The sequence below is a fragment of the Erpetoichthys calabaricus genome, chromosome 10, assembly GCF_900747795.2.
Source record: "Erpetoichthys calabaricus chromosome 10, fErpCal1.3, whole genome shotgun sequence".
Lineage (NCBI taxonomy): Eukaryota > Metazoa > Chordata > Cladistia > Polypteriformes > Polypteridae > Erpetoichthys > Erpetoichthys calabaricus.
In genome coordinates, this window is record NC_041403.2 from 16,030,456 (window position 1) to 16,057,170 (window position 26,715).

General features: G+C 40.4%; 1 protein-coding gene across 1 annotated transcript in view; it reads left to right on the plus strand.

The window, feature by feature from the left end:
• The window catches only part of alg6 (ALG6 alpha-1,3-glucosyltransferase), a 96,302-nt gene that overhangs the window by 38,511 nt on the left and 31,076 nt on the right, over positions 1-26,715 (plus strand). The window contains exons 8-10 of the mRNA XM_028810940.2: positions 440-575; positions 17,671-17,756; positions 23,021-23,105. Of these exons, the coding sequence (XP_028666773.2) occupies positions 440-575; positions 17,671-17,756; positions 23,021-23,105 (307 nt within the window). The remainder of the gene's footprint in view (positions 1-439; positions 576-17,670; positions 17,757-23,020; positions 23,106-26,715) is intronic.

Genomic DNA, 26,715 nt, shown 5'->3' on the forward strand with positions numbered 1-26,715 from the left:
GTTACACTGTGGACCCTGAGCTTCGCAATTTTGTCTATCTGTATACTTGTATATGGTGAGATGACAATGAAGCTGCTGCTGGAGTATGTGAATTTCCCCTTGGGATTAATAAAGTATCTATCTATCTATCTATCTATCTATCTATCTATCTATCTATCTATCTATCTATCTATCTATCTATCTATCTATCTATCTATCTATCTATCTATCTATCTATCTATCTATCATATAGTGCCTTTCTTATCTATCTATCTATCTATCTATCTATCTATCTATCTATCTATCTATCTATCTATCTATCTATCGTTCACTTTGACTTAAGCTGAACTGATTGTTTAATACTCACTGTTGCTGTTTTTTTTACAGTTTTTCATTGATATGATTAAAGTGGAGCTCATGTTTTTCATATTTGTCTTTTTATTTTTTTTTTCTTCCACAGACTGATCCTGCTAATAAAAATTGCCGTGAGTGTCATAATGTCATTTGCTTTGTGTTGGCTGCCTTTTCTTCTGGACACACAGCAGTCACTGCAGGTCCTCCGGCGCCTGTTTCCCGTCGATCGTGGCCTTTTTGAGGTATAGTGAGATTGCAGTTACATTTAACAGGACTGAATATGTCGAGCTCGGTTTTAATATCACACTTGAGGGGGGGGGGGGCGCTAAAGAAAAGTCATTTTGTGGTATGGGAACAGGCATATATGGTTGGCGCTGCCTTTTTGCCTCCATTGTTATGTTTTTTTCCACTTGGTAGCAGAAAGGTTACGTAAAAAAGGTCATAAGATGAGTTTCAGTTTAAACGTCTTGGCATATATAAATCATCTTAATTTATTGCTGGACATTTCAGCACATTATTGGCAAGTACATATTTAACAGCAAAGGTTGGTGCCAATGTGACACACAGCAAGGACGTGTTTTTAAAGTGATTGAATCAAAATTTGATACTAGGCAACTGGGGGAGTGCAGTGGAGTGAGGAAATCAAATCCGCAGCTGTGGCATTGTATTTGGGTTTTAAAATGAATTATGTTTGTTTTTTTTTTGAACAATTTTATGACCTGCTAGGGTTTTGTTTTTTTTTTCTCTGGACCATGAAAATCCAAATTTGGTTTATCACTAAGGACTTTTTGTCTGTCCGGTCTTTCATGTTGCTCTAGTTTAAAACTATAATGTGATTTTGTTAAACAAGTGCAGTTGCACACAATGTGTGTGTGTGTGTGTGTTGGTGTTTTCACATTGTCTTTAATAAGAATGAGGACAGAAATGTATTGAATGGTTTTCTGTTCATTTACAGCCAGTCGGTGTGTATTTAATGTAATATCCTTCATGCTGACATTGGGTTTTATTCTACTAACAAACATATGCGTCCAGTTTGAATGATTCACTAATAATCACACGGTGGGTATTATTATTTGGCTGATTTGATTCCACAAATCTTCTTTTTTGCTCAGGGTTCGTGGACACAAGGTCATTTTGCCAGCGAAAAGTTATTTCTTGTTGCTATATGTCAAGATGAATTTTAAGGAACAACTCCTACATACTGTACATAATACAGACTGGAAAAATCCTTCATGGTTCAGTTCATATTCATGTAATTAAGAAACTTTTTTTTTTGACAGATAGACTTTGTGAGTCATATTGCTGTATATGCAGTTTATGCATTGGAAGAAAGTTTGTCTTAAGTTACATTAGTTAACTGAGGCGGCCAAGTTTTATCTGGCACAAATAAATCTGTGGGGGGCTAATTGAAGCATGTGGATCTGTGATTTTTATGAGGCTTTATTTATGAAAAGCTATAAATACTAAAATATTGAGTGTGAGTGACCTTACACCATATGGACTTAGATAAATGGCTTTTAGGACATGAGTCTGGACTAATTGTGAAATTGTATGTGTAAGCAGGGCAGAGTAAGTTTACACTGGCGCGCCTGACTAGCATTCTTAGTGTGGGGTCCTGGTTTACGAAAATGGCATCAAATGCTGATGGCTGTAAAATCCTTGACTAACTTGTAGGTGCACTTGTCTCTGTAGCCCATGGCTGTTTTTTCATGTGTTGCTGTTAGCAGGACAGTGGCAGATTCTTGCCCGCGTTACTACTTGGCTTATAGATAAGATGGCTGAGCTGTTGGTTTGGTAGGCTTGCAGGCAGCAATGTTCACACAGCTGTGGTCAGAGCAGCTGTGTGTGAGAGAGATGAGTGTACAATATCATATCCTCCATAGCCAAGGCTGTCAATTTAATATCAAATTTGATCCAAGCACAACTGCTAAAGTCTTCAAGCCTTTTATAAATCACGCTCCTCTCCTTCCGCTGACTGTAACCAAAAAAGGGCTGAAAACGTTCCTGTGTTTGAATCGTGTCCAGATTGGTGAAACTTTGAGGATGTTTCAAGTGTCAAATCGCCTGTAGGCATTGTTCTCTCACTTTATTTTGTTATAAAGAAATTGGTGAGGCTATTGCAATAATGCAACCATCAGGCAGTATTTCGCAAGCAGCTCTTTTGGCTTAAGGCAAAACTAGTCAGTGTTTTGTACACTAAAAAGGCTTGCTGGGCAGTAAAAAGGTTGACATGTTCTACATTATTTCTGCGGGTGAAACAAGATTAAATATTTGGCCCCTTTAATTGTTATAATCTAATTAACACTCTGATTTCCCATAATGCTCAATTTAGATTTATTACCAGAAATGTGCTACCAAAGTAATGTCTGTCTTCATCCACTACGTGTCATTTTGCTTTGTATACTGTAGTCCCTTTATATAATGAACCCCATCACAAGCTTATTTACAGGTACAATTAGATCATAATAGCACTGTGAGTGAGTCAGTGATGGGGATTCAACTGGCAGCTTGGTGATTACAGGGATGTACAGTGGGTATAGAAAAGATTCCCCCCCCCCTTGCAATATTCCCATTTTTTTGCTTTACAGTCTTAAATGAAAACACACAAACCAATATTTCTTCCCAGCTTTACTTACTCAATGCAATCTATAACATCCAAGTGAAAGATATCATAACTGCAGTTCAGAAGAATTTTAAAAAATCAAAAACAAGAAATCCTGAGATGAATAAAGGATCACCCCCTCCTAAACTCAATCAGGTGTAAGTGCCCACCATTTCCATTGCAGACCCTGGTCATTGGCTTCCTTCCACCTCTGATCAATTGTACTCAGTGTGATTAGTGAAGCTGTTCCTGGAGCATTCATTCCTTTGCTTGGTAGAGATACTGACAGCAAACAACTGACTATGGGTGGCAAGCCACTTTCAAAAGATCTCCAGGATAGAATTGTGGACAGACATAAGGCAGGAGATGGATACAAAAACATCTCAAAGGCTTTATCAATCCCAAGGAGCTCAGTAAGGTCTATAATAAAGAAGTGTTTGGTACTACTAGGACCCTCCCTGGATCCGGCTGTCCCCCCAAACTTGGATAGAAGAGCAAGGAGGAAACTGGTAAGAGAGGCTAACAAGAGGCTAATGGCCACTTTGAAGGAGTTACACGATTTTATGACAGACTGGTCATTGTGTGCATGTGACAACAATTTCATAAGCGCTCCACAATGGTGGCTTGTTCAGGAGGGTCGCAAGGAAAAAGCCACTTCTCAAGAAAGGCCACATTAAGGCTCATTTGAGCTTTGCCAGAATGCACCTTGAAGATTCTGATGCAAAGTGGAAAAGGTCTTATGGTCAGATGAGACCAAAATCAAACTATCTGGCCTCAATACCAAATGGTACACCAATGCAGCTCACCATCCACAACACACCATACCTACAGTAAAGCATGGAGGGGGCAGCATCCTGTTGTGGGGGTGTTTCTCTGACGCAGGGCCTGGGGCTCTCGTTAGGGTAGAAGGAAAAATGGATGGGGCAAAATACCGTCAAATTCTTGAGGAAAACCTGCTACCCTTTGCTAGGAAGTCAACGATGGACAGAATGTTCACCTTTCAACATGACAACAACCCGAAGCACACAGCAAAATTGAGTACACAGTGGATGAAGGAGAAAAAAGTGAATGTCCTGGTGTGGCCGAGTTGAGAGCCCAGACCTAAATCACACTGAAAATATATGGAAAGATTTGAAGATAGCCGACCAGCAACGCTCACTGTCCAATTTGACAGAACTTGAACAGTTAAACTGTAAAGAAAAGTGGGCTCAATCTAGATGTGTAAAGCTGATAGAGGAGTAGCCCAACAGACTCGATGTGGTCATTAAAGCAAAAGGTGGGTCAACAAAATGACATTGACATTGGTGATGAGATCCTTTATTAATCTCAGTAGGTCTTGTTTTTGATTTTTTATCATTTTTCTGAACTGTAGCTGTGATATCTTTCACTTGGATGTTAGAGGTTGCATTGAGTAAGTAAAACTGGGAAGAAATACTGGTTTGTGTGTGTTTTCATTTACGGCTGTAAAGCAAAAAAAATGGGGAGATTTTGAAGCGGGGGATTCTTTTCTATCCCCACTGTATATGCCAGCACTTGTGCCAATAGTCCAGAAGGTGTTCACCAGACCTTTTGTTAGTGTACAGTGCCAATAAAAAGTATTCACCCCCTTGGGAAGTTTTTACATTTTCGGATACTTTTTTAATACACTCTTTAATGTGAAAGTGAAAACATTACAAAGTGATCTAAAATAATTACAAATATAAAACACTAAAGAATTGATCTCATAAGTAATTAATATGACACCCCTAAATCACTACTGCTTCAGCCAATTGGGTTTAGAAGTCAGAGAATTAGCTAAATGAAGATCACCTGGCAGTACTCCAGGGTTTTCAATGGATTGCAGCATAAAATGCCCCGGTATGTGGAAGAAACAGCTTGTGATTAGTCAGTATGGTGGACTGACCTACACAATGAAGACAAAAGAACATTCAGGCAACTACCATAAAAAGGAGATTGAAAAGCACAAATCATGAGATGGAGACAAGAAAATTTACACATCACTGAATATCCAGTTAAATCAATCATGGAATTGGAAATCTGCTAAAGCAGGCCCATCCACAAAAGCAGAGTGATGGTACAAGAAGAAGACTAGTGAGGGAGGCCACCAAGAGACCCCTGAGAACTCTGAAGGAGTCACAAGCTGCAGTGGCTGAGATTGGGCAGACTGGCGGAGTACTTCACCAGTCACAGCTTTATGGGAGAGCTGCAGAGAGAAAAATGTGCAGGATATCTCAGCTATAGTTTGCCAGAGGCGTGTGGGACACTGTGAAATCAGCTAGAAGAAGTTTCTGAGGTCATCGGACTAAACACCATGTTACATTGTACATTGTCAGAAACACACAATTCTAGGGGTCACTGTTGCCCAACAGACAGACGTGCAGGACACAGCACCAAGAAGATCTTTAATTTCTTTTTCTTCTTTTAATAGTGCCCTCCAAGCACCACAGCCACCATAACACAAGTATATATATTAATCACAATTCTCTCTCTTTCTCTATTTTCTCCTCCACATTTCCCAGCAAGCTTTGTCCACCTCCACCCGACTCTAGCTTGCCTGCTGGGTGTTTCACCGTCCTTTTATATAGTCCTTGACCTGGAAGTGCTTCTGTTCTTCTTCCCACGTGACTTGCAACCACTTCCGGGTCAGATGGAGAATTCCAGGTCTTTAATCAGCCCGGAAGTACTTCGGGCTTCCGTTCTTATGACTTCCTAGTACTTCCGGGCTATAAGGGAAACATGACTCCCACGGCACCCAACAGGGCTGAGAAACCGAACTCCAAGTCCCAAGATGCCCTGTGGGAATCCGGGGCACCACTACGCTCCAGGGGAGCTGCCATCTAGGGTTTTGGTTAAGGCAGTGTCCAAAAATAACTGCCTTCCCCCATCCTTCTATTTCAGGGTCGTCCCAGCCGGGCTGAGCTGCCAACCGTCTCTCAAAATATTAGTAATTAATTTGTGAAGTATATTAATTTATGTAATTAATGTAAACCACTTTCCAGAGATCGGTTTTCTCTTTCACATTAAAGAGTCTTTTTCTGTTAATGAGTGTTATAAAAGCCAAATTAAATGCGCTGTGTTTCAGTGTTGTACAACATTAAAATTTGAAAACGTCCAAGGGGCTAAGACTTTTTGTAGGCACTGCAGTAGGTTCATAACCAGTGCAGCAGTAACCCCATAATAGGTAACAGGTTCTTATGTAGACCGAGCCCCTATGTCATTGCTAACAATTGTTGTGTGTCACATTAATTTTTCACTGCCACAAGCAGGTGACAGTCCTCTTCAAGTGATGACGTGGGCTGAAAATTAACATGCTGTTCATTCATCACCTATAATCCAAGATAATCGCTAGTGTGTTTTGTGCTGCTGGTTTTGCTCATTTTCGGTATTAGGTGGTTGTAGGGTGACCTGCTGCCTGTGAAAGTGCTTTGGCATGTGTTGTCTGCCAACTCGGAAAAAAAGTACACCAAGTGTTGGGATTATGTGCTTGGGTGTAGCTAGCAGCAGGGATATTACTGCTGTTTCTTTTTAGGAATATTGTTTTCAGCATGTAAACAGGCTGCTCCAGACAGCAAACAGCTGCTATAAGACAATGACCATGGCCAGACGAGTACACCAAATTTATCATTTATCTGATTAAACCCCAAATCATTAAATCTCACATTGAATGCGTTTCTGTGTGCCAAAATAATTTTTCAAAGAAAATACCTCAAACTCTAAATCACACAAACTAAATATGAAAAGTTACAACTCTCGGCCTGCTTACAACTGGGCTGTTCACTGATGCTTGGAGTGATACAGGACAGCAGACCTTTCATCAAGCTCACCTGATTTGAGAAATTCCTGGAAAACCTGGGTGACCGATCTCTGCATATACAGTGGGTATAGAAAAGAATCCCCCCCTCCGACATATTCCCATTTTTTTTGCTTTACAGCCTTAAATGAAAACAGACACAAAAAATATTTCTTCCCAGTTTTACTTACTCAACGCAACCTCTAACATCCAAGTGAAAGATATCAGAGCTACAGTACAAAAAAATTATAAAAAATCAAAAACAAGACCTACTGAGATTAATAAAGGATCCCCCCCCCCCCCCCCCCCCAATGTCAATGTCATTTTGTTGACCCACCTTTTGCTTTAATGACAGCCTTGAGTCTGTTGGGCTACTCCTCTATCAGTTTTGCACATCTAGATTGAGCCCACTCTTCTTTACAGTTTAACTGTTCAAGTTCGGTCAGATTGGATGGTGAGTGTTGGTGGTCTGCTATCTTCAAATTTTTCCATAGATTTTCAGTGTGATTTAGGTCTGGGCTCTGACTGGGACACACCAGGACATTCACTTTTTACTCCTTCAGCCACTGTATGGTCAATTTTGCTGTGTGCTTTGTGTCGTTGTCGTGTTGAAAGGTAAACATTCTGCCCATCTTCGACTTTTTGGCAGAGGGTACCAGATTTTCCTCAAGAATTTGACGTTTTTTTTGCCCCATCCATTTTTTCTTCTACCCTAACGAGAGCCCCAGGCCCTGCGGCAGAGAAACACCTTCACAACAGGATTCTGCCACCTCCATGCTTTACTGTAGGTATGTTGTGTTGTGGATGGTGAGCTGCATTGGTATACCGTTTGATTTTGGTCTCATCTGACCATAAGACCTTTTTTCACGTGGCATCAGAATCTTCAAGGTGCATTCTGGCAAAACTCAAACGAGCCTTAATGTGGCCTTTCTTGAGAAGTGACTTTTTTCTTGCGACCCTCCTGAACAAGCCACAATTGTGGAGCGCTTGTGAAATTGTTGTCTCTTGCACACAATGAACATAAAATCGTGTAGCTCCTTCAAAGTGGCCATTGGCCCCTTGGTAGCCTCTCTTACCAGTTTCCTTCTTGCTCTTCCATCCAGTTTGGAGGATCCAGGGAGGGTCCTAGTCGTACCAAACACTTGCCGCTTCTTTATTACGGACTTTACTGAGCTCCTTGGGATTGATAAGGCCTTTAAGATTTTTGTGTATCCATCTCCTGCCTTATGTCTGTCCACAACTCTATCTCTGAGATCTTTTGAAAGTGGCTTGCCACCCATAGTCAGTTGTTTGTTGTCAGTTGCACTACCAAGCAAGGGAATGAATGCTCCAGGAACAGCTTCACTAATCACACTGAGTACAATTGATCAGAGGTGGAAGACCCAGTAACCAGGGTCTGCAATGGAAATGGTGGGCACTGACACCTGATTGAGTTTAGGAGGGGGTGATCCTTTATTCATCTCAGGATTTCTTGTTTTTGATTTTTTAAAATTCTTCTGAACTGTAGCTGTGATATCTTTCACTTGGATGTTATAGATTGCATTGAGTAAGTAAAGCTGGAAAAAATATTGGTTTGTGTGTTTTCATTTAAGACTGTAAAGCAAAATAAATGGGAATATTTCGAAGGGGGGGATTCTTTTCTATACCCACTGTATACAGCTCGATGTGACATGAAGGTGAAGATTTGTGTTGACAAGCTTCAGTGCCTTTGGCCCTAGACTCTGGTGTTGTGGAATGATCACTTTGACAATGACCACTGAGTGAACAATGGCATGAAAAATTTGTATCCTCAAAATATATTAAAATTACTGTATTAGACTTGGAGAATTCTTAAAAATTGTTTTGTCAGGACTGGACTTTCAGGGTAAAGGAGCTTCGGGCAGGACCTTATGAGCTTTTGCAACAATGAAGCTCATTGCCTTCCCAGAGCAGGCCTGACATTCTACATAGGAACAGCTGTTGTTCTAGTCTTATGAAGTGCTCCAGGAGTCTTTATGAATTTGCCTGTACTGAGGAACCCACCCGGGTGTTTTCAGTTTCTTTCATGTGAGAGGTGGGCCTGAAGTATTCAGGAGCACCTGAGACTCCTAGATTACGCTGTAGGAGATCAGTGCTAGAGCTTGCAGATTAGAGACCTTCGTTCCTAGTGCCACAAGCAGGAGTGGGTGATCAGGAAATAAGGAGTGGGGCCTCCCATTACTGTATTGGGAAGCGGGTGTCAACACTGCAGCCAGTCAGGATGTAGAAAGCAAGATGTTTATCTGTTAAGCAGAATGCGAATAAAGATTAGTGCAACACTGTGTGTTACGAAGTGCATTCAGAGAAATGTTGGAGCAGTTTTTAATTTTATAGTAACTTCATCAAAGAGTTTTCTATCACAATTTTATTTATCACATATTTATGTCATGTTAAAGTCATATTAAAAATAACAGTGGTAACAGAATATAATTACATGCACCAGTAATTAGGGATGTCACAGTACCAGAATTTTAGTTTTTAATACCAAGACCAGTGAAATTTTATGATACTCCATACCTATTGAATACCACAGCAAGCAACGGAAATCCCATTTGACCGCTTTTTATTAAAAGTACCTCCATTAGTAATGTGAACAATAGTGTGCCTTTTCCTGTAGTAGACTGTAGAAAATATATAAATGCTAATACATTTACATTTTTGGCTGACACCTTTATTCAAGATGACTTGCAACATTTGAGAGGCGATTAGTTCCATTTCTTTTGTTTTTTCTAATTGGAGCACAGACAAGTGAAGAGACTTGCTTGTGGTCACACAGTGACAGTAACAGTAACATATCAACATTAGACACTGACTAGATAGCATCACTGTTATCTGTGCTATGCTTTATGATAATGGAACTTAAATGTGTTATAATGCTCATTTTGTGAGGTCATGTTGTATTTTTCCCTGGAAGTGATATTTCACAGAGTACATACACGAATGCATCAAGCTCTCTCTGTATAGCAGGTGTTCTAACAAAGGACTGGGCCTGGCAGACAACTGCGTGTGCAGGGCAACATGTTACTGGAATGAAATATTGTTTGTGTCTAAAATAGGGAAGAAACAACAATTTTTGGAATAAGTAGGGGACCTAAATTTAGGGTTGATACACATTACAGAAAAAGTACAACATTGCAGGGTGAATTCATCAGGAGTTTTGGAATGGGACTTTGAAGGGAATTGTCATCCTCTGGGCAGGGCTGAAGTTAATCGTCGTCTTGAATCCCTGTTTTGGTATTTCACTGTTTCAGTTGAATAATTAGTCATCCAATATTGTGACATTCCCATCTAAACTTCCTTTTTTTCATAGGATTTAAAAATTTGTATTGCCGCAAATATTTGTGACGTTTATAACGTGTCAGGTTTTCCATGTAAATATTTCATTTCTAAAAGCAAACCATTTAGTTACATACTGAACATCTGTCATAGCAACACCCCAGATCTTTCACTCAATAAGCAACATGCAGAACCCATGGAGCTCCATGTGAGCCTAAACTGGGAGGATGTCATTTAACAACATGTGCAGAAATAAACAGATTTTAGCAACTGAGACCTCTTAACAACACATTTGGAGTATTCAGCTGTAAGACAATATCTGAAATCACGCACACGTAGTCCATATACACATGGGGAGGACATGCAAACTCCATACAGATACTGACCAGGCTAGCAGTCAACCCTGAGCTCATGGTGCTGTGTAATAATAATAATAAAATACGCATTTTACTTGTAGACTGCCTTTCCCAGTCTTTTTTTTTTCATGTTCTTGCCTCCTCCAATCTCTCATCAGTTTTTCAGACACATCGAATTTTGTTGCAGCAGCGCAGTTACCATTTTCTTTCGCTACTTCAATGACTTTTAATTTAAAACCAGCTTCATATTTTCTTATGATCAAACACTCCATCAGATAAGGGATGCTGTTACGGTAAAGTTGTATGAGGGTGTGAGATACACAAAACAACGCAAACATCTCTTTTTAATAGTTCTGGTATTACCGTGTGGTCACGTAGGCACAATAGAGAGAGACGGAGAGAGGTTAGGAGCACACGCTGATACAGCGCATTGTCACACCCACAAAGAAAAAAAAGGCTGTGTGCTCCGTGGTTACTCTGTCAGGTGGGCGTTAGCATATTGTAATCTCTTGGACCAATAGGGTGAGTTTTCCGCATTTGACTTATACCACCGACATTATAAAATACCAGAAATTATACAATAAAATCAAGTCCTGACTTATCCGTCGGAGAACTTAAAGGCAAGTATATACGGTATCTATCTATCTATCTACTAGGGGGCTCCGCCCCCTGCTCGCTTCGCTCGCCAACCCCTGGTGTTGGGAATGACAAAGAGCGTGATGTATGAATGAGATATAGAATAGTGTGACGGTGTAGATGATGCAAATAGAAAGCAAACAATAAAGTGTGTGGCACAGTGTAAAGGTTTATTGGAAAATTTCTTTGTACACGCCGTTTAAGTGTAAAAGGTAATTCCAGGTCAGAACTTGTAAGGTCAATGAAGATGGTCATTATCGTGATCAGAGTCAACTTTGTCAGAGCTTAGAAAGAGTTGTGTCTCTCCAGGAAGTAATGGAATGACTTGGGTATTTATGTTTTCCACATTAATATTTTTTGGACATAATATAGTGCGTTGTGTTAAAAGGGGCATTTGGTCTAATGAGATTGCTGTTCCAAATCTCTCTGTAACTAAGTCGTTGCAGATAAAGGCTTGAGGAATTGTAATAATATGTGCCTGAAGTCCATCTGTATTGGTGAGTGTACCATCTCTCAGTTGTAATAAGCAATTGTTATGATCTGGTTCTGGACATCGTATCTTTTTTACTAACTGTATCTTTTGAAAGCAATGCCAATTGTCTGCGTATTTTAAGGTGCACTGAACAATAGCTGAGTGCATGGAATCTGGAAGAATAGCTAATCACTGTTTAAAATCTCCTCCTAATAAAAGTACCTTTCCTCCAAATCGAATATTATTATTCATAAACGTTTGTAGAAGTTTATGAATGGTGTTGAGTAAGTGACTTTATGCCATTGTACATTCATCAATAAACAACATTTTTTGAAGACGGATGTCACGTGCAGTGCCACCGTTAATGTTCATAGTGGATACCGATTTGTAGGATCTAATGCAGTTGATAAAGATTTCACTTTCAGGTACATCGTCAGTTAGAATCTTCTGTAGATATTCAGTATATGAATGTAAAGAAGGCAGTCTAATTTGACCCTTTTGACAACAACGTCTAAATGTATTACTTGTATTGCCAGTTGTTTCTTCAGGGAAGTGAACTGAATGACAATGATTGCAAATGACATTCATTAATCCGAATGAATTTTCCCGGTGTATGTTTTGCTTGTGCCGTTTGAGAGGCGCGTTGTTGCATGTGTAGTATTTGGGACGTGTTGTTTTGGAGCTGTAATCGATTTGCCTGTGCTGTGTGAGACGCCCGTTGTAGCCTTCCTTGCCGTTAACGTATGTCTGAGACGGGAGGTGTTTCGTTTTGAATCCGTGCCTGTTGCGATGCAGCACTTTGATTGATAGTTTGCGTCATGTGGATCCAGGATGTAGATTTGTGCATATTTGCGTTGTTGATTTGTTTCAGGGTGCACTGTTACAATGCGATGCAGTATTTGTGCACATATGGGAAAGTAGTATGGGCCATTGCCTTTTGGTGGCCTGATATTTACTAAAAGCAAATGAACTATTGTAGGATCTAACGTAGTTCATAAAGTTTTTACTTTTAGGTACATCGTTAGTTAGAAGCTTTAGTTGAGCTTTGCGTTTTTGGAGTCGAGACATTTTTTCTTTTAGAAATATGGATAAGTAATAAGGAGTATTGCACTCACTGTTAATATGGAGACTTTTCTGCGGTTGAACGGTTAATAGTGCCTTATTGTAATGAGATCCACCTATGCTGCATAGCCGTCTATTTTGTTGTTTCTTTCGTGTTCGTGTGTTTGTTCCTGTTATCCTTTCCTTTTCGTTATGTACCCGTGACCGTGTATTCATGACTTGTTTCTTTCTCAGCATCCGAAATATGGATAAGTAATAAGAAGGGTCGTAGTCACTGTTAATATGTTTCCTTTTCTGCAGTTGAACGGTTAATAGTGCTTTATTGTAAGGAGATCCACCAATGCTGACACCTATGCTGTCTAGTGTGAAGGTGCTGACGTTCACTTTAGAATATGTGGCTTTGGGTGTCACTTCTTATGGATGTGTGTGGGGGGGGGGGGAATTGTTGAGGATTATTGTTGTGCGAGCGTCTTCTTTCTTTTTGTGTTCCTGTGTCTTGTTGAATCCCCCTCTTTGTGTGTGTCCCGTCCCTCGCTTGTAGGGTCTGTGGGGTGGTTTTGTGTTCTTTTTTTTGTGTTCCATGGGCTTGTTGAATCCCCCTCTTGGTGTGTGTCCCGTCCGGTGCCTGTGGGGGGGGGGGGGGGGGGGGGGGGGTGTGCCTTGCTGTTGTACGCGGGCCTCTTTTTTTTTTTTTTTTTTTTTTTTTCGGGTCTAGTTTCGCGTGCAATGTGTTTCGTGCTTTTCCTGCGTTTGACTTTGCGCCTCATTTCTCCTTTTTGTATGTGCTCACTCCTTTTTTCTGTGGTCTTGTCCGCCACTCGCGGCCCCTTATCCGCCTTTGTCGCCCTCTTTTCTCCGCCTTTCTCCGACTCTCGCGGACTCTTTTTGCGCCTGCGCCTCTCGCGGCCCCTCATCCGCCTCTCTCGCCCTCTTTTGTCCGCCTTTCTCGGCTCCTCAGCCGACTCTCGCGGACTCTTTTTGCGCCTGCGCAGTACGTCTTTTTGCAGCTACGGCCCATGGCCGGATGTGCCTGCGTCCATCATCCGGTTTAGCATTCTCGGTTAGTAATATGGATCTCAATCACCCATAGTGATAAGGAACAATGAATAGGATTAGAGTGGGTTTCGTTGTCAGTTTGATAGCCAGAGGCTGGAAGGACATCGACCATTCAATGGCTCTTTGTTTGCTATTTATCTCTTGTCTAACAACCACTGGCAGACCTCCATGGCGCTGCAGAGGAAAGTCTCATACGGCGTTGTCTCACTTGGTGTTGCAAACTTCTCAAGTTTCTTTTTTTGTTTGTTTTATTGTTTTTTTTTTTGTTTTCTCATGACATGTCAGGGTTGCAGTCTGCAGTCTATCAGATAGTTGTAATGCTTTACCACTGGTGAGTCGTATGTTAAGCATGGCAATGTTAGATAAAGAAGGTTTACTGTACACAGATCCATTGGTTGAGTTAAATTTTTGTAAAAATTATTTACATTACAATTTTTTAAATAAAATTGTACTTCTAAGAGTAGTTTTACTGCACCATACTTTTTACTTTTACTTGAGTACATTTGTAAAGAAGAAGCGCTACTCTTACTGCGCTACATTGGGCAACACTCGAGTCGTTACTTTTTTTCCCATTAGATACGCTATATTTTTGCCAGAGAGAAGTCGCCAGTGGATCTACTGCATGACTGTTTCACCAATCAGATGTAGCAACAATAATCACATGACTCTGTTTCACCAATCAGATGTAGCCATGCAGTCACATGACCACGCACAAATTTCCTGCATCTGCAGCCTGTGAGAGACTTTTTAGTCATGCGGGGCTCCTATTCACTGCAAGAACCTTGAGAGCCAACTCCTGCTGAAGCTTAACCATCACTTCACTGAGTGAAAAACAAGCACAATTTAACCAAACATGCACAGACACAGACAGTCAAGGTAAAGTGAGACTTGTTGTATGTGCACAAGCTGCCTTGTTCTAATGTTATTTATTATCAGCTGTGCTATTTGGAGGGCAAGTGTGTGACGATGCCGGTCCCCTACAGACTCTTTTCTTTTCTTCTTTTCTTTGATTCCCCCTTCTTTTTTTTGTGCCGACCCATATATATACACTCCCGTCTCCGTGGGCCTTAATCACATGCCGCAGAAAGCCAGTGAAGCAATTGAGAACGATCGCACCTGCATGTGCAGTGTGACTCGCTTCAGCTACCTCATTAACTCCCCACGGTCGTGCAGTTGCGCCTACGGAGAGTGACACGGCTTTATGGTTTTGAAACTGGCCTTTTTTTTTTTTTTTTTTGAAGCTGCGGACCCACTACACCACAAAGTGAATATACAGTATTATACGGTCAGTGTACAGTATATCTTGTCACTGTAAGTAGTTTGCACTGTTCAAACATACATGTTACCTACTGTAGGTATTTGGAACTTTGTGTTATTTGTGCATCTTTATTTTGTAAAGATGTTATTTATTTGTACTCATTTTTTATTTTATTATTTGGAAATAGCAGAATTTGCACATTATTTTATATTTTTGTCTGTCTTATTACAACATTTCTAAAAAATAAATAATTTATTATGATCAAACAGTTACTCAGTACTTGAGTAGTCATTTCACCAAATTCTTTTTTACTCTTACTTGAGTAATTTTTTGGATGACTACTTTTTACTTCTACTCGAGTAATATTATTTTGAAGTAATGCTACTCTTACTTGAGGACAATTTTTGGCTACTCTACCCACCTCTGCCCACACTACCCACACTGAAACATCAGTACTAATGACCTACCCAATTAAAACTAAATGTATGTGTAATGTCGGCTGGTTAATATGTGGGTTACGTGGTACGCATCTGCTTAATCTGTCACTGCAAAGGAACAAACAAGTGATATACATGCAAACTAAAGCTGAAACTGTTTAAGTTCCTGCGTTCATTGGTATATAAAGATATTTTTTTTTTCCCCAATGTAAATGCTGCCTGAATTTGAAGCATGGGGTGTGACTATTTGAAATTGACAAACCCTCCATGGCTCTAATTTTCAAACTGTTCAGCTCTATCTATCGTCCAAAGTAACACGTGGCGTACTTTAAGTGCCTTTTAATTGAAGTTTGGTAAAATCTGCCTGCCGTTCACAGACGCTGGGGCATCGGTGACTGGTGGTCAGTTTGGGTCAATGAGATCCACAGAAGTGATGAGGCTTTGGTATTCATTCTCAGTTCTAGAAGTAAAAGGTGACAGATGGATGAAAACCCACAGATTCAGATGCCAGCAGCGAGGGGCACCTGCACATGCCCACCAATCAATGCTCATCTCTAAACTAATATTACAACTGCACGGTTTTAAATAATATTTAATAAAAGAATCGGCAACTGCATGCTCACATGTACTTTATGCACAAATACTAGTGTGGTGAAAATGACATGTTTTGATTTTCTTGTTTTCATTTAATTCTAATTTTTTTTCCATTTTTTATTTTAATTTTGGTTAATGAAATGATTATTTTTATCGTTGGTGACATATTTCATTTTAGTTTGCGTTAACGGGAATAGCAGTGCCTGTAATTGAATATCAGTCTTTGATTTTGCCGTTTTGCTCTTCTCTTCTTTACTTCAGACACACTCGTCACTTTAGGTCCTGCCACAGCATCTCTAGTGGGTTTAAGTCAGAACTTTGACTGCGCCATTAAAACTTTCCATTTTGTTTCTTTTGAGCCATTCATTTGTGTTTTGGCTGATTGTCCCATTTCATAGCTTCATCTTCATGTCATGGACAGCTGGCTGGACATTCTCCTTAAGAATATTCTGGTTAAATGAACCATTCATGGTTCCTTCAAGAACAGCAATTAGTATTGTTGCTCAGTGTCCTTTGGTATGTTTGTATCTTTGCTAATTAACTACTGTCCACCCAGAATGTTAGTATTTCTTGCATTGCATGCTTCATTTTTTTTCTCTAAATTCTCATGATCTGCTGCCTTCTAGGTAGCATCTCAACCTTGCATTTCTTTGGTGTACTTAGAATATTCATTCTTTCATTTTCCAAAAGCTCTTAGTCCAATGTAGGATTGCAGTGAACCAGAACCTGTCTGGTCAGTTACAGATACAAAGCAGAAACCAGTCCTGGACTGGGCGCTTGGCCATTTTAGAGATACGACTTAATTTAACCTTCACTTCTTTTGGATATGGGAGCAAAACAGAGTCAAGATGGGAGAAAAACAATCTTCGTGGATTGCGCCAACATTTCGATTTTGAACCATGAATCTGGAACTGCAATGCAAGAGTTACACGGTGCATTAAACCGCAATCCCACCTGTGCTCAACGGATGCTCTTATTCTTGCTAATCCAACAAGTTTGCCATTTTTTCCTCTATGACCCTTTGAGAATTTCATTATTTTGTATTTAGGTGTTGGAGACATGCTCACCAGTTGAGATGGTGTAATCACAAGGGGGCACCACTGAGCCCCAAACCCATCCATCCATTATCCAACCCGCTATATCCTAACTACACGGGGGCCAATCCCAGCCAACAGAGGGCGCAAGGCAGGAAACAAACCCTGGGCAGGGTGCCAGCCCACCGCAGGGCGCACACACACACACACTAGGAACAATTTTTAGAATCAAGCCCCAAACCACAGACACAAAAATACTGAAGCACAATTCGGGGTTCAAATAAAAGATTTTTATTTGGTTCTAACAATGTCTTCATACAAATAACAGTCAAAATGCACAAATCCTCTCCTTCTACCTCCAGCAGAATTTTGCCTGCAGTCCTGGGCAGTCCTCCTTCAGCAGTACCCACCAAACTTCAACTCCCATGCCACCCTGCAGGTGTCTTAATCAGGTTTAGCCCCAAGGAGAACTTTAACCTGTTGTGTGGGGGGACTGAACTGCTGCCGGCATGCCTATTCGCCTAGTCCATCCAGTATGGCCTCCTGGCCGAGCAGGAATCCTGTCCTTTATCCTGGCCAGGATTCCTGTCCTTCTTCCCAGACTCCTAAAATGCTTATTTAAATGTTAGGGAAATAAAAGTAGAATTTGAATTTCTTATCCTTGAGATTGTTTTTTGAAGATTAGCTAAAGTTTGTTGTGTTTGTTCTTGATGCTAACAGTTTGTTTTTTTGGTTTTTTTTTATAGGATAAAGTTGCAAACACATGGTGCAGTCTTAGTGTGCTGATCAAAATGAAGACACTTCTGTTACCGCAGACCCAGGTACAACTCAGGTATGCCATTCATTTTATCATGGTAGCACTAAAGGACTTGGACAAGCACAACAACAACAATATTTATTTCTAGAGCACATTTTCATACAAATGATGGAGCGCAAAGTGCTTTACAGGATGAAGAAAGAGAAAAAAGACTAAATATAAGAATAAAATTAGGCAATACTAATCAACATGGCACAAAAATAAGGTCTGATGGCCAGGGAGGACATAAAAAACTCCAGAGGGATAGAGAAAAACAAAATCTGCAGGGGCTCCAGGCCACGAGACCTCCCAGCCCCCTCTAGGCATTCTACCAAACATAAATGATCAAACTCAGTCCTCATGGCTTTCAGGCTTCACATGAAAGAATCTGATGATGATGGTCATATGGACCTCTGGCCTTCAATCCATCAATGGAGGGACAGCACAGGGCCCTGATCAGGTGCAGTTCACCACAACAGAAAACTGGAAAAAGAACACCAGAGAAAGTAAGGGGTCAGTCCGGATTGTGGAGCCGCCAGGAATGATAATGATAATTCAATGCATATACAGAATGTCAGTATTAAACTAAAATGAAGCTGTGAGAAAGCCATGTTAAAACAATGAGTTTTTTAAAGTGCTCCACCATATCAGCCTGGTGAATTTCTATCGGTCAGCTATTCCAGATTTTAGGTGCCTAACAGCAGAAGGCCGCCTTGCCACTTCTTTTAAGTTTAGCTCTCAGAATTCTAAGCAGACCATCATTTGATGATCTGAGGTTACGATTTAGAGTGCAAGGTGACAGGCCTTCTGAAATAGAGGATGGAGTGAGATAATTTAATGCTTTATAAACCATCAACAGTATTTTAAAGTCAATTCTAAATGACACAGGTGACCAGTGTAGTGACATCAGAACTGGTGTAATGTGCCCAGATTTTCTTTTCCTAGTTAAGATTCTAGCAGCTGCATTCTGCACTCGTAATCGATTGACGTCTTTTTTTGGGTGGTCCTCAGATGAGTGCGTTACAGTAATCTAGCTGACTGGACAGTGATGGTACTAAGAGCAACTATAGAAAAAAAGATGTTGTTAGTTTAAAGACAGTCCTCCAAAGGAAAGTGAGATGTGAGATTCTATGCAACAAAACTGAAAGAAAAGATAATATTCTAGAGGTTGGCATTCTCCAATTTTTTTTTTTAATTCAACTATCTGCGCATGGTATTGAAAGGTTACTGGAACACCATGACAAGTGTCGTTTTTTTTTTCTTTCTCCAGTAGAGGCTTGTGTTTAAATTGATGTCCTCCCCTTCTTTGTAACTAAATGGAGGCGTTTTCTAGTAGCAGCTGAAATAGCAGGTAAAGTCACACGTCACAAAGAATGTGCTTAGAAAGTGCTTACAAGAGATGCACAGACATTATTAGTTGGCACTCTCAGCTGGCCAATACCATCCCACAGGAGCTTGTACCCGGTCTCAGCTTCATTATATGTCTCTCTCTGTTCACATCCGTACCATCCCACGATGTACAAAGTGACAAGAAATGAATTAAAGTGTCAGCCATTATGGTTTACATCTCTCTATTATAAAAGAAAATCTTGAGACGAGACGAGACTATTGCTAAGATATTTTTTCAACTTGGTCTCCATTTCTGTTTGACAGCCCATGGCCACGGTCCTCTTACCTCTCATTCGTGTGAATGCTTTTGTCAGACACACTTCCTGCACTCTCACTTCGGGAAATGTACTCACAATTAAACGATGATCAAAGAGTAGTTTTCGACACAATTCAAAAATGTATTCCTGATGAAATTTGTCAGTGGTTATTCTGTATATTCTTCAAAATCACCCAATAAAAGAAGACTTATTATGTCCAAATCTTATTGAAGAATTTCATCACAAAGGATTATCAACAGCAGAAATGAGTATACAGGCAATCCTAGCACCGAGAAATGATGAAGTCAAATGAATTAACACGAAAATTGTCGATCGGTTACATGGCAGATTGACTCTGCTGAAACAATTTGTGGTGATGGTGCGGAACATGAAAATATCAACTTACAATATCACGAAGAATATCTACAACCGTTAACACTGTCGGGTCTTCCATCGGCCGAATTACTGTTGAAAGAAGGATGTATTGTAATGTTAGTGTATAATTTATGTCTGAGTGAGGGGCTATGCAATAGGACAAGATTAGTTGTGTTCAAAATTGGTCAAACAATTCTGACGTGTAAAATTTTAACAGGCGACAAGAAAGGTAATGGAGTATATCCTCAGGGAATAACATGAGACACCAAAGGAGATCTCGATATGCCATTCGTATTAAAACGTTTACAGTTTCCCATTAGAATAGCTTTTGCTATGACAATTAACAAAATCACAGGGACAAACATTCAAAAAAGTCGGTTTATTTATTAGAGAGAAAGAAACGATATTCACTCACGGGCAGTTATACGTTGCGTTGTCACGATGAAAGTCCAAACACAGAATCAAAATTCAGTGCGATATTGACGAGAAGTTAATTCCAAACACTGTTTTTACTGAAGATTTACAATAAAAGTGTAAGTTTAAAAAGTATTTGTGTGTTAATTTCAAAGCCAAACAGAACAAAAATGTATAACGCAACGAATACCTCTAACGCAACAAGAAACGCAATTTTCTTTCAGTTTATTACGTTTTACTATTTTTTACTATGGTTAATTACTCAGTGTAATGTAAAATAGTTAGTTCTATTACGCATATGTAACAATTCCCATGAAAGTAACAATCTGTTTAAATTGTACATCCGCTTCCCCACACGCAAGCGGCAGAGCCGTGAAATGGCGAGTGCATAGCGCCGGCCTGGGGGTTGGCGAGCGAAGCGAGCAGGGAGCGGAGCCCCCCTAGTATTCAAAATTGAATATTTCTACTCTCTCCACCTTCCTTGTCCTCCAGCGTCAAAGTGTGACATCATTTGTAAAACATAAATTCGAGCAATGCACGCCCAGTTCATGTAAAAGAGGTTGGAGTGATTCTTAAGACATTTAGCTACAGGCTACAAAAAGGCTTTGTGTAACGTCGCTGACTAATCACTAACGAGTCTTTATGGCCCATCTTTCCACTTGTTCTTTAACAAATCACAAACGAGGAAACCTAAGAAACAAGCTTATGTAAAAGTAGATCTTCTTTTTTGTTGGTGAAAGTGTGCATTATAAAATAAATATAAAGCAGAAAATTAAAGCCAGCAGAAAACAAATTTAACAGGATGTGACAATGCTGTGCTCGTGAACCATCGAAGTTACCCTGTAAGTGACGTATAAATTTGCATTAGCTACAATAAAACTATTTGAGTAACATTTAAAAAAAATGAATAAGGCATTCCTGCTTCTGGTAATCCTAACTTTTCTGGACTGTTTGATCATTATATTTGAATAGTTTTAAACATCTTATTATAAATTACAGCCTGCCTTGGCAGTTGGTGGCAGAATTGGCACAATCCAGTTGGTTCGTCGTGTGGTGGGTGTGCTTCAATGCGCTATAATCGGCACATGCCCCCAACCTCCTCCTCCCCCCTAATGCACATTTGTAAAACTGTAAGCAACAATATTCAAATAGCCTGTGGCATTCAAGTGGTGATTGATTGGTATTAATAGGACCAAAATATGCCAAGAAAATATTCTCCACACCATTGCATAGTGTTGGTGCCATATTTTGACCCTACGCCACAGCAGAAATTGACATTCTACAGAGCAGGCTACAATTTTTCTGTCTTCAGTGGTCCAGCTTTGGTGGGCCTGTGCCCACTGCAGCCTCAGCTTTGTGTTCTTTGCTGACAAAAGTCGAACCCGACGTGGTCTTCTGCTGCGAGGTTTGACGTGTGGTGCATTCTGAGACACTTTTCTGCTCACCACAGTTGTACAGGGTGGTTATCTGAGTTACCACAGCATTTCTGTCAGCTCAAACCAGTCTGGCCATTCTCGTCTCAGCTCTCTCATCAACAAGGCGTTTCTTTCCACAAGAACAAGTGTTCTTTGCACCGTTCTGAGAAAGTCTTGAGGCTGATGTGAATGAAAAGGAGATCCCAGTTTCAGAAATAATCAAACCATCCCATCTGGCACCAGCAATAATGTCACGGCCAAAATCACTGAGATGACCTTTCTTCTCCATTCTGGTGATTGATGTGAACATTAACTGAAGCTCCTGACCCACATCTGCAGGATTTGATGGATTGTGCTGCTGCCACATGATTGTCTGATTAGATAATTGTATAGATAAGCAGGTTAGGTACAGGTGTGCCTAATAATTTGTGTACATAAATATCACACACACATGGTTTGAATTTCAGCATGGGAGTGAATGAGAAGTCAAGCAAAATGACACCTTTTATTGGCTAATTGAACAGATTGTAAACATCACACATTTTATTAAAAACCCTGTTCAGTTTAACTTCATAAAGCAGTAAAATCCTAATACACATTCAATAAAAAATTGAAGTAGACGTTTACCAGTAATGCCAGTTTAATTAAATTGTAATGCAAGTTCACAAATAAGAATACATGTATTGTGCAAGCTTTGACATGGCTGCAGCCTGATTAATCAAATGTGAGTGGTAACCCTTTTAACATTTTCTGTGACATAGTTACCAAAGCTGACAAATTAGATTAAATGGGACGATTTGTAATGCTACTGTGATGGATCGTTGGCTGGCACAGTCCCGTAAGGAAACCGAGTGTTAGCATTTATCCTCTGAATGTAATGAATCTGTTGTTGTGGCAATTAAAATTCAAGACAAATTTCAAACCAAATGGTTTCTCATTCTTTGCCTTATTTACAATGGTGATGAAAATAAGCTTCTATATATGCCATATTTATTTGAAAATAAAATTGATAAGTCCATTTTTTACACCTTCTACACTGGCTGCACTCCCGGTGCTGCTTAGAAATTCTCACAGAGATGATACGTCTTGACAAGCAGTTCACTTGCATTGCTTGTTGATTGAACTTTTTTTTTTGAAGACAGTTGGGTGTCCATCAATAAAGAACTAAAATATGAAGAAAGCAGGAAATGCACACATACTTGAAAAATGGGGGAGCTAATGAAGTTCTGTGTGCAACTTCAAGCCCAATGATATGTGAAGAAATGTGTGAGTTTTACCAGAATGGCCAAGCAGAGACCTGTCTAGAAGTACAAAGTGGTAAAGTAGCTGTGCATGGCCTTGTTTTTCTATGTTTTACTGTATCTGGGTACATTTATATCCAACCTTTAAAAAAGAATCCTATAGTTTGAAAAGTTTGGAATGTTAATGACTTTTTTTTTCTTCTTGCCAGTTTCGCTGCAACTCTTCTGGCTGCTTTGCCTTCCTGTACAAAACTGATATTCCAGCCCACCATCAGTGGCTTCAGGCTGTCCTTGGTACGTATCGCATGCTTTACTGCTGACTTTCACTAACTGACGTACAGTACCTATCATTTAACTCTACAACATTATTAGTTTACTCTAAGTGAGTTTACTTCTGAGTTACGCAAAATATTCAAAATAAATGGACTTCAAAAGAGACAGGCGCCCTGTAGTCCGCTTACTCAACTGTTGGTTAATTGTGGTATGGATCTGGTTTCAGGATCTTCTAAATAATGGCAATGTACATATTTAGTCAGGATTGGCCTGGAGTGACAAGTGATGCTAGGTGAGGTGATGTGTTGAGTATTTTACAGAAACTGTAATTATTTTCACAATTCTTCTTTTTCGGGAGGTCACTCCGTTCTTTTATTGTGGTTTATTATATTTAGGGCAAAACACCAAAGATTCCCGTGAATTTTGTTTTTTTAAGTATATGGTCTTTTTTTGTTCCTTATTTCCTATGTGGTTGAAATTTGACAGAAACACAAAACATTCATTAGGCTGTCAATTGTATTATATAATTTTCTTTGTATTTTTATTGAAAAGCTAGAGCAGAGCAGCCATGTTTACTCCTAGAAAACAGCAAGAAAAACTGACAGATCAAAATCAAAACTTTACCACTGTGACCACACGTGTGAGGGGAAAGCAAACCAAACTTTTACAAAAGTGCAGATAATTATTGATTTACTATTATGCATTTGTGTGTGTGTATACGCATTGTAAAAGATAGCCCGGCCACAGACAGACACGACACCAAAATGTCCAAAACACACACGTCTATTCCACACTGTTTACATGATTGCTCAGTCCTTGGTCCTTTCGGCCACCTCCACTCCTCTCTCGCAAGCTCCATCTTCTTCCACTCGGCTCCAGCTCTCTGAATGGACTGAGGCGGTCCCTTTTATAATGCCCCAGATGTGCTCCAGGTGCCCGATGACGAACCTCTGGCAGCACTCCCCAGTGTGGCAGAAGTGCCGCCCTTGCACCTGGAAGCACTCCAGGCATACACCATCCCTGGTCCGGCAGCACTTCCTGGTGTGGCGGAAGCACTGTCCTCCAGGGCTCTCGGACCGTCCAGGTGCCCAGGAAAGAATAGTGCCGCTCTCCCGGTCCATCCTTCCTCCAGGTGTCCCGGTGGGGCAGGATCCCTGGTCGTCTGCCACAGCATATATACATACATACATACAAACATAGATATAAGTGTGTATATATATTGTGATTGACGGCCAGGAACCCTGCCCCGCCGGGATGCCTGGAGGAAGGAGAGACCAGGAGAGCAGCACTTCTCTTTCCTGGGCACCTGGACGGTCCGAGAGCCCTAGAGGACAGTGCTTCCGCCACACCAGGAAGTGCTGACAGACCAGGGGTGGTGTATGCCTGGAGTACTTCCGGGTGCAAGGGCAGCACTTCCGCCACACTAGGGAGTGCTGCTGGAAGTTCATCATCAGGCAACTGGAGTACATCCGGGGTGTTATAAAAGGGGCTGCCTCAGTCCATTCGGGGAGCCGGAGTCGGGTGGAAGAGGACGGAGCTTGCAAGGCAGGAGTGGAGGCGGCCCGAAGGACCAAGGACTGAGTGCTAAATTGTAAATAGTTGTGTAAATAGTATAATAAACGTGTGTTGTGGACATTGTGGTATCGTGTCTGTCTGTGGCCGGGCTAGCTCTTACAATATACAGTGCATCCGGAAAGTATTCACAGCGCATCACTTTTTCTACATCTTGTTATCTTACAGCCTCATTCCAAAATGGATTAAATTCATTTTTTTCCTCAGAATTCTACACACAACACCCCATAATGACAACGTGACAAATGTTTACTTAAGATTTTTGCAAATTTATTAAAAATAAAAAAACTGAGAAATCACATGTACATAAGTATTCACAGCCTTTGCTCAATACTTTGTCGATGCACCTTTGGCAGCAATTCCAGCCTCAAGTCTTGTTGAATATGATGCCACAAGCTTTGCACACCTATCCTTGGCCAGTTTCGCCCATTCCTCTTTGCAGCACCTCTCAAGCTCCATCAGGTTGGATGGGAAGCGTCGGTGCACAGCCATTTTAAGATCTCTCCAGAGATGTTCAATCGGATTCAAGTCTGGGCTCTGGCTGGGCCACTCAAGGACATTCACAGAGTTGTCCTGAAGCCACTCCTTTGATATCATGGCTGTGTGCTTAGGGTCGTTGTCCTGCTGAAAGATGAACCGTCGCCCCAGTCTGAGGTCAAGAGCGCTCTGGAGCAGGTTTTCATCCAGGATGTCTCTGTACATTGCTGCAGTCATCCTTCCCTTTATCCTGACTAGTCTCCCAGTTCCTGCCGCTGAAAAACATCACCATGTTTCACTGTAGGGATGGTGCCAGGTTTCCTCCAAACATGACGGCTGGCATTCACACCAAAGAGTTCAATCTTTGTCTCATCAGACCAGAGAATTTTCTTTCTCATGGTCTGAGAGTCCTTCAGGTGCCTTTTGGCAAACTCCAGGCGGGCTGCCATGTGCCTTTTACTAAGGAGTGGCTTCCGTCTGGCCACTCTACCATACAGGCCTGATTGGTGGATTGCTGCAGAGATGGTTGTCCTTCTGGAAGGTTCTCCTCTCTCCACAGAGGACCTCTGGAGCTCTGACAGAGTGACCATCGGGTTCTTGGTCACCTCCCTGACTAAGGCCCTTCTCCCCCGATCACTCAGTTTAGATGGCCGGCCAGCTCTAGGAAGAGTCCTGGTGGGTTTCGAACTTCTTCCACTTACAGATGATGGAGGCCACTGTGCTCATTGGGACCTTCAAAGCAGCAGAAATGTTTCTGTAACCTTCCCCAGATTTGTGCCTCGAGACAATCCTGTCTCGGAGGTCTACAGACAATTCCTTTGACTTAATGCTTGGTTTGTGCTCTGACATGAACTGTCAACTGCGGGACCTTATATAGACAGGTGTGTGCCTTTCCAAATCATGTCCAGTCAACTGAATTTACCACAGGTGGACTCCAATGAAGCTGCAGAAACATCTCAAGGATGATCAGTGGAAACAGGATGCACCTGAGCTCAATTTTGAGCTTCATGGCAAAGGCTGTGAATACTTATGTACATGTGCTTTCTCAGTGTTTTTATTTTTAATAAATTTGCAAAAATCTCAAGTAAACTTTTTTTCACATTGTCATTATGGGGTGTTGTGTATAGAATTCTAAGGAAAAAAATGAATTTAATCCATTTTGGAATAAGGCTGTAACATAACAAAATGTGGAAAAGGTGATGCGCTGTGAATACTTTCTGGATGCACTGTATGTATATATATATATATATATATATATATATATATATATATATATATATATACTAGCAAAAAAAAAGAAGTAGTGTGTTAAAGAGGTTATGAAAAAGTAAAGGAAACATTTTAAAAATAACGTAACATGATTGTCAATGTAATTGTGTTGTCATTGTTATGAGTGTTGCTGTCATATATATATATATATATATATATATATATATATATATGTGTGTTATATATTATATATATATATGTATGTTTTATATATATATATATACTATATATATATGTGTGTGGTATATATATATATATATATACTATATAGTATATATATATATATATGTATGTATATATATATGTACAGTGG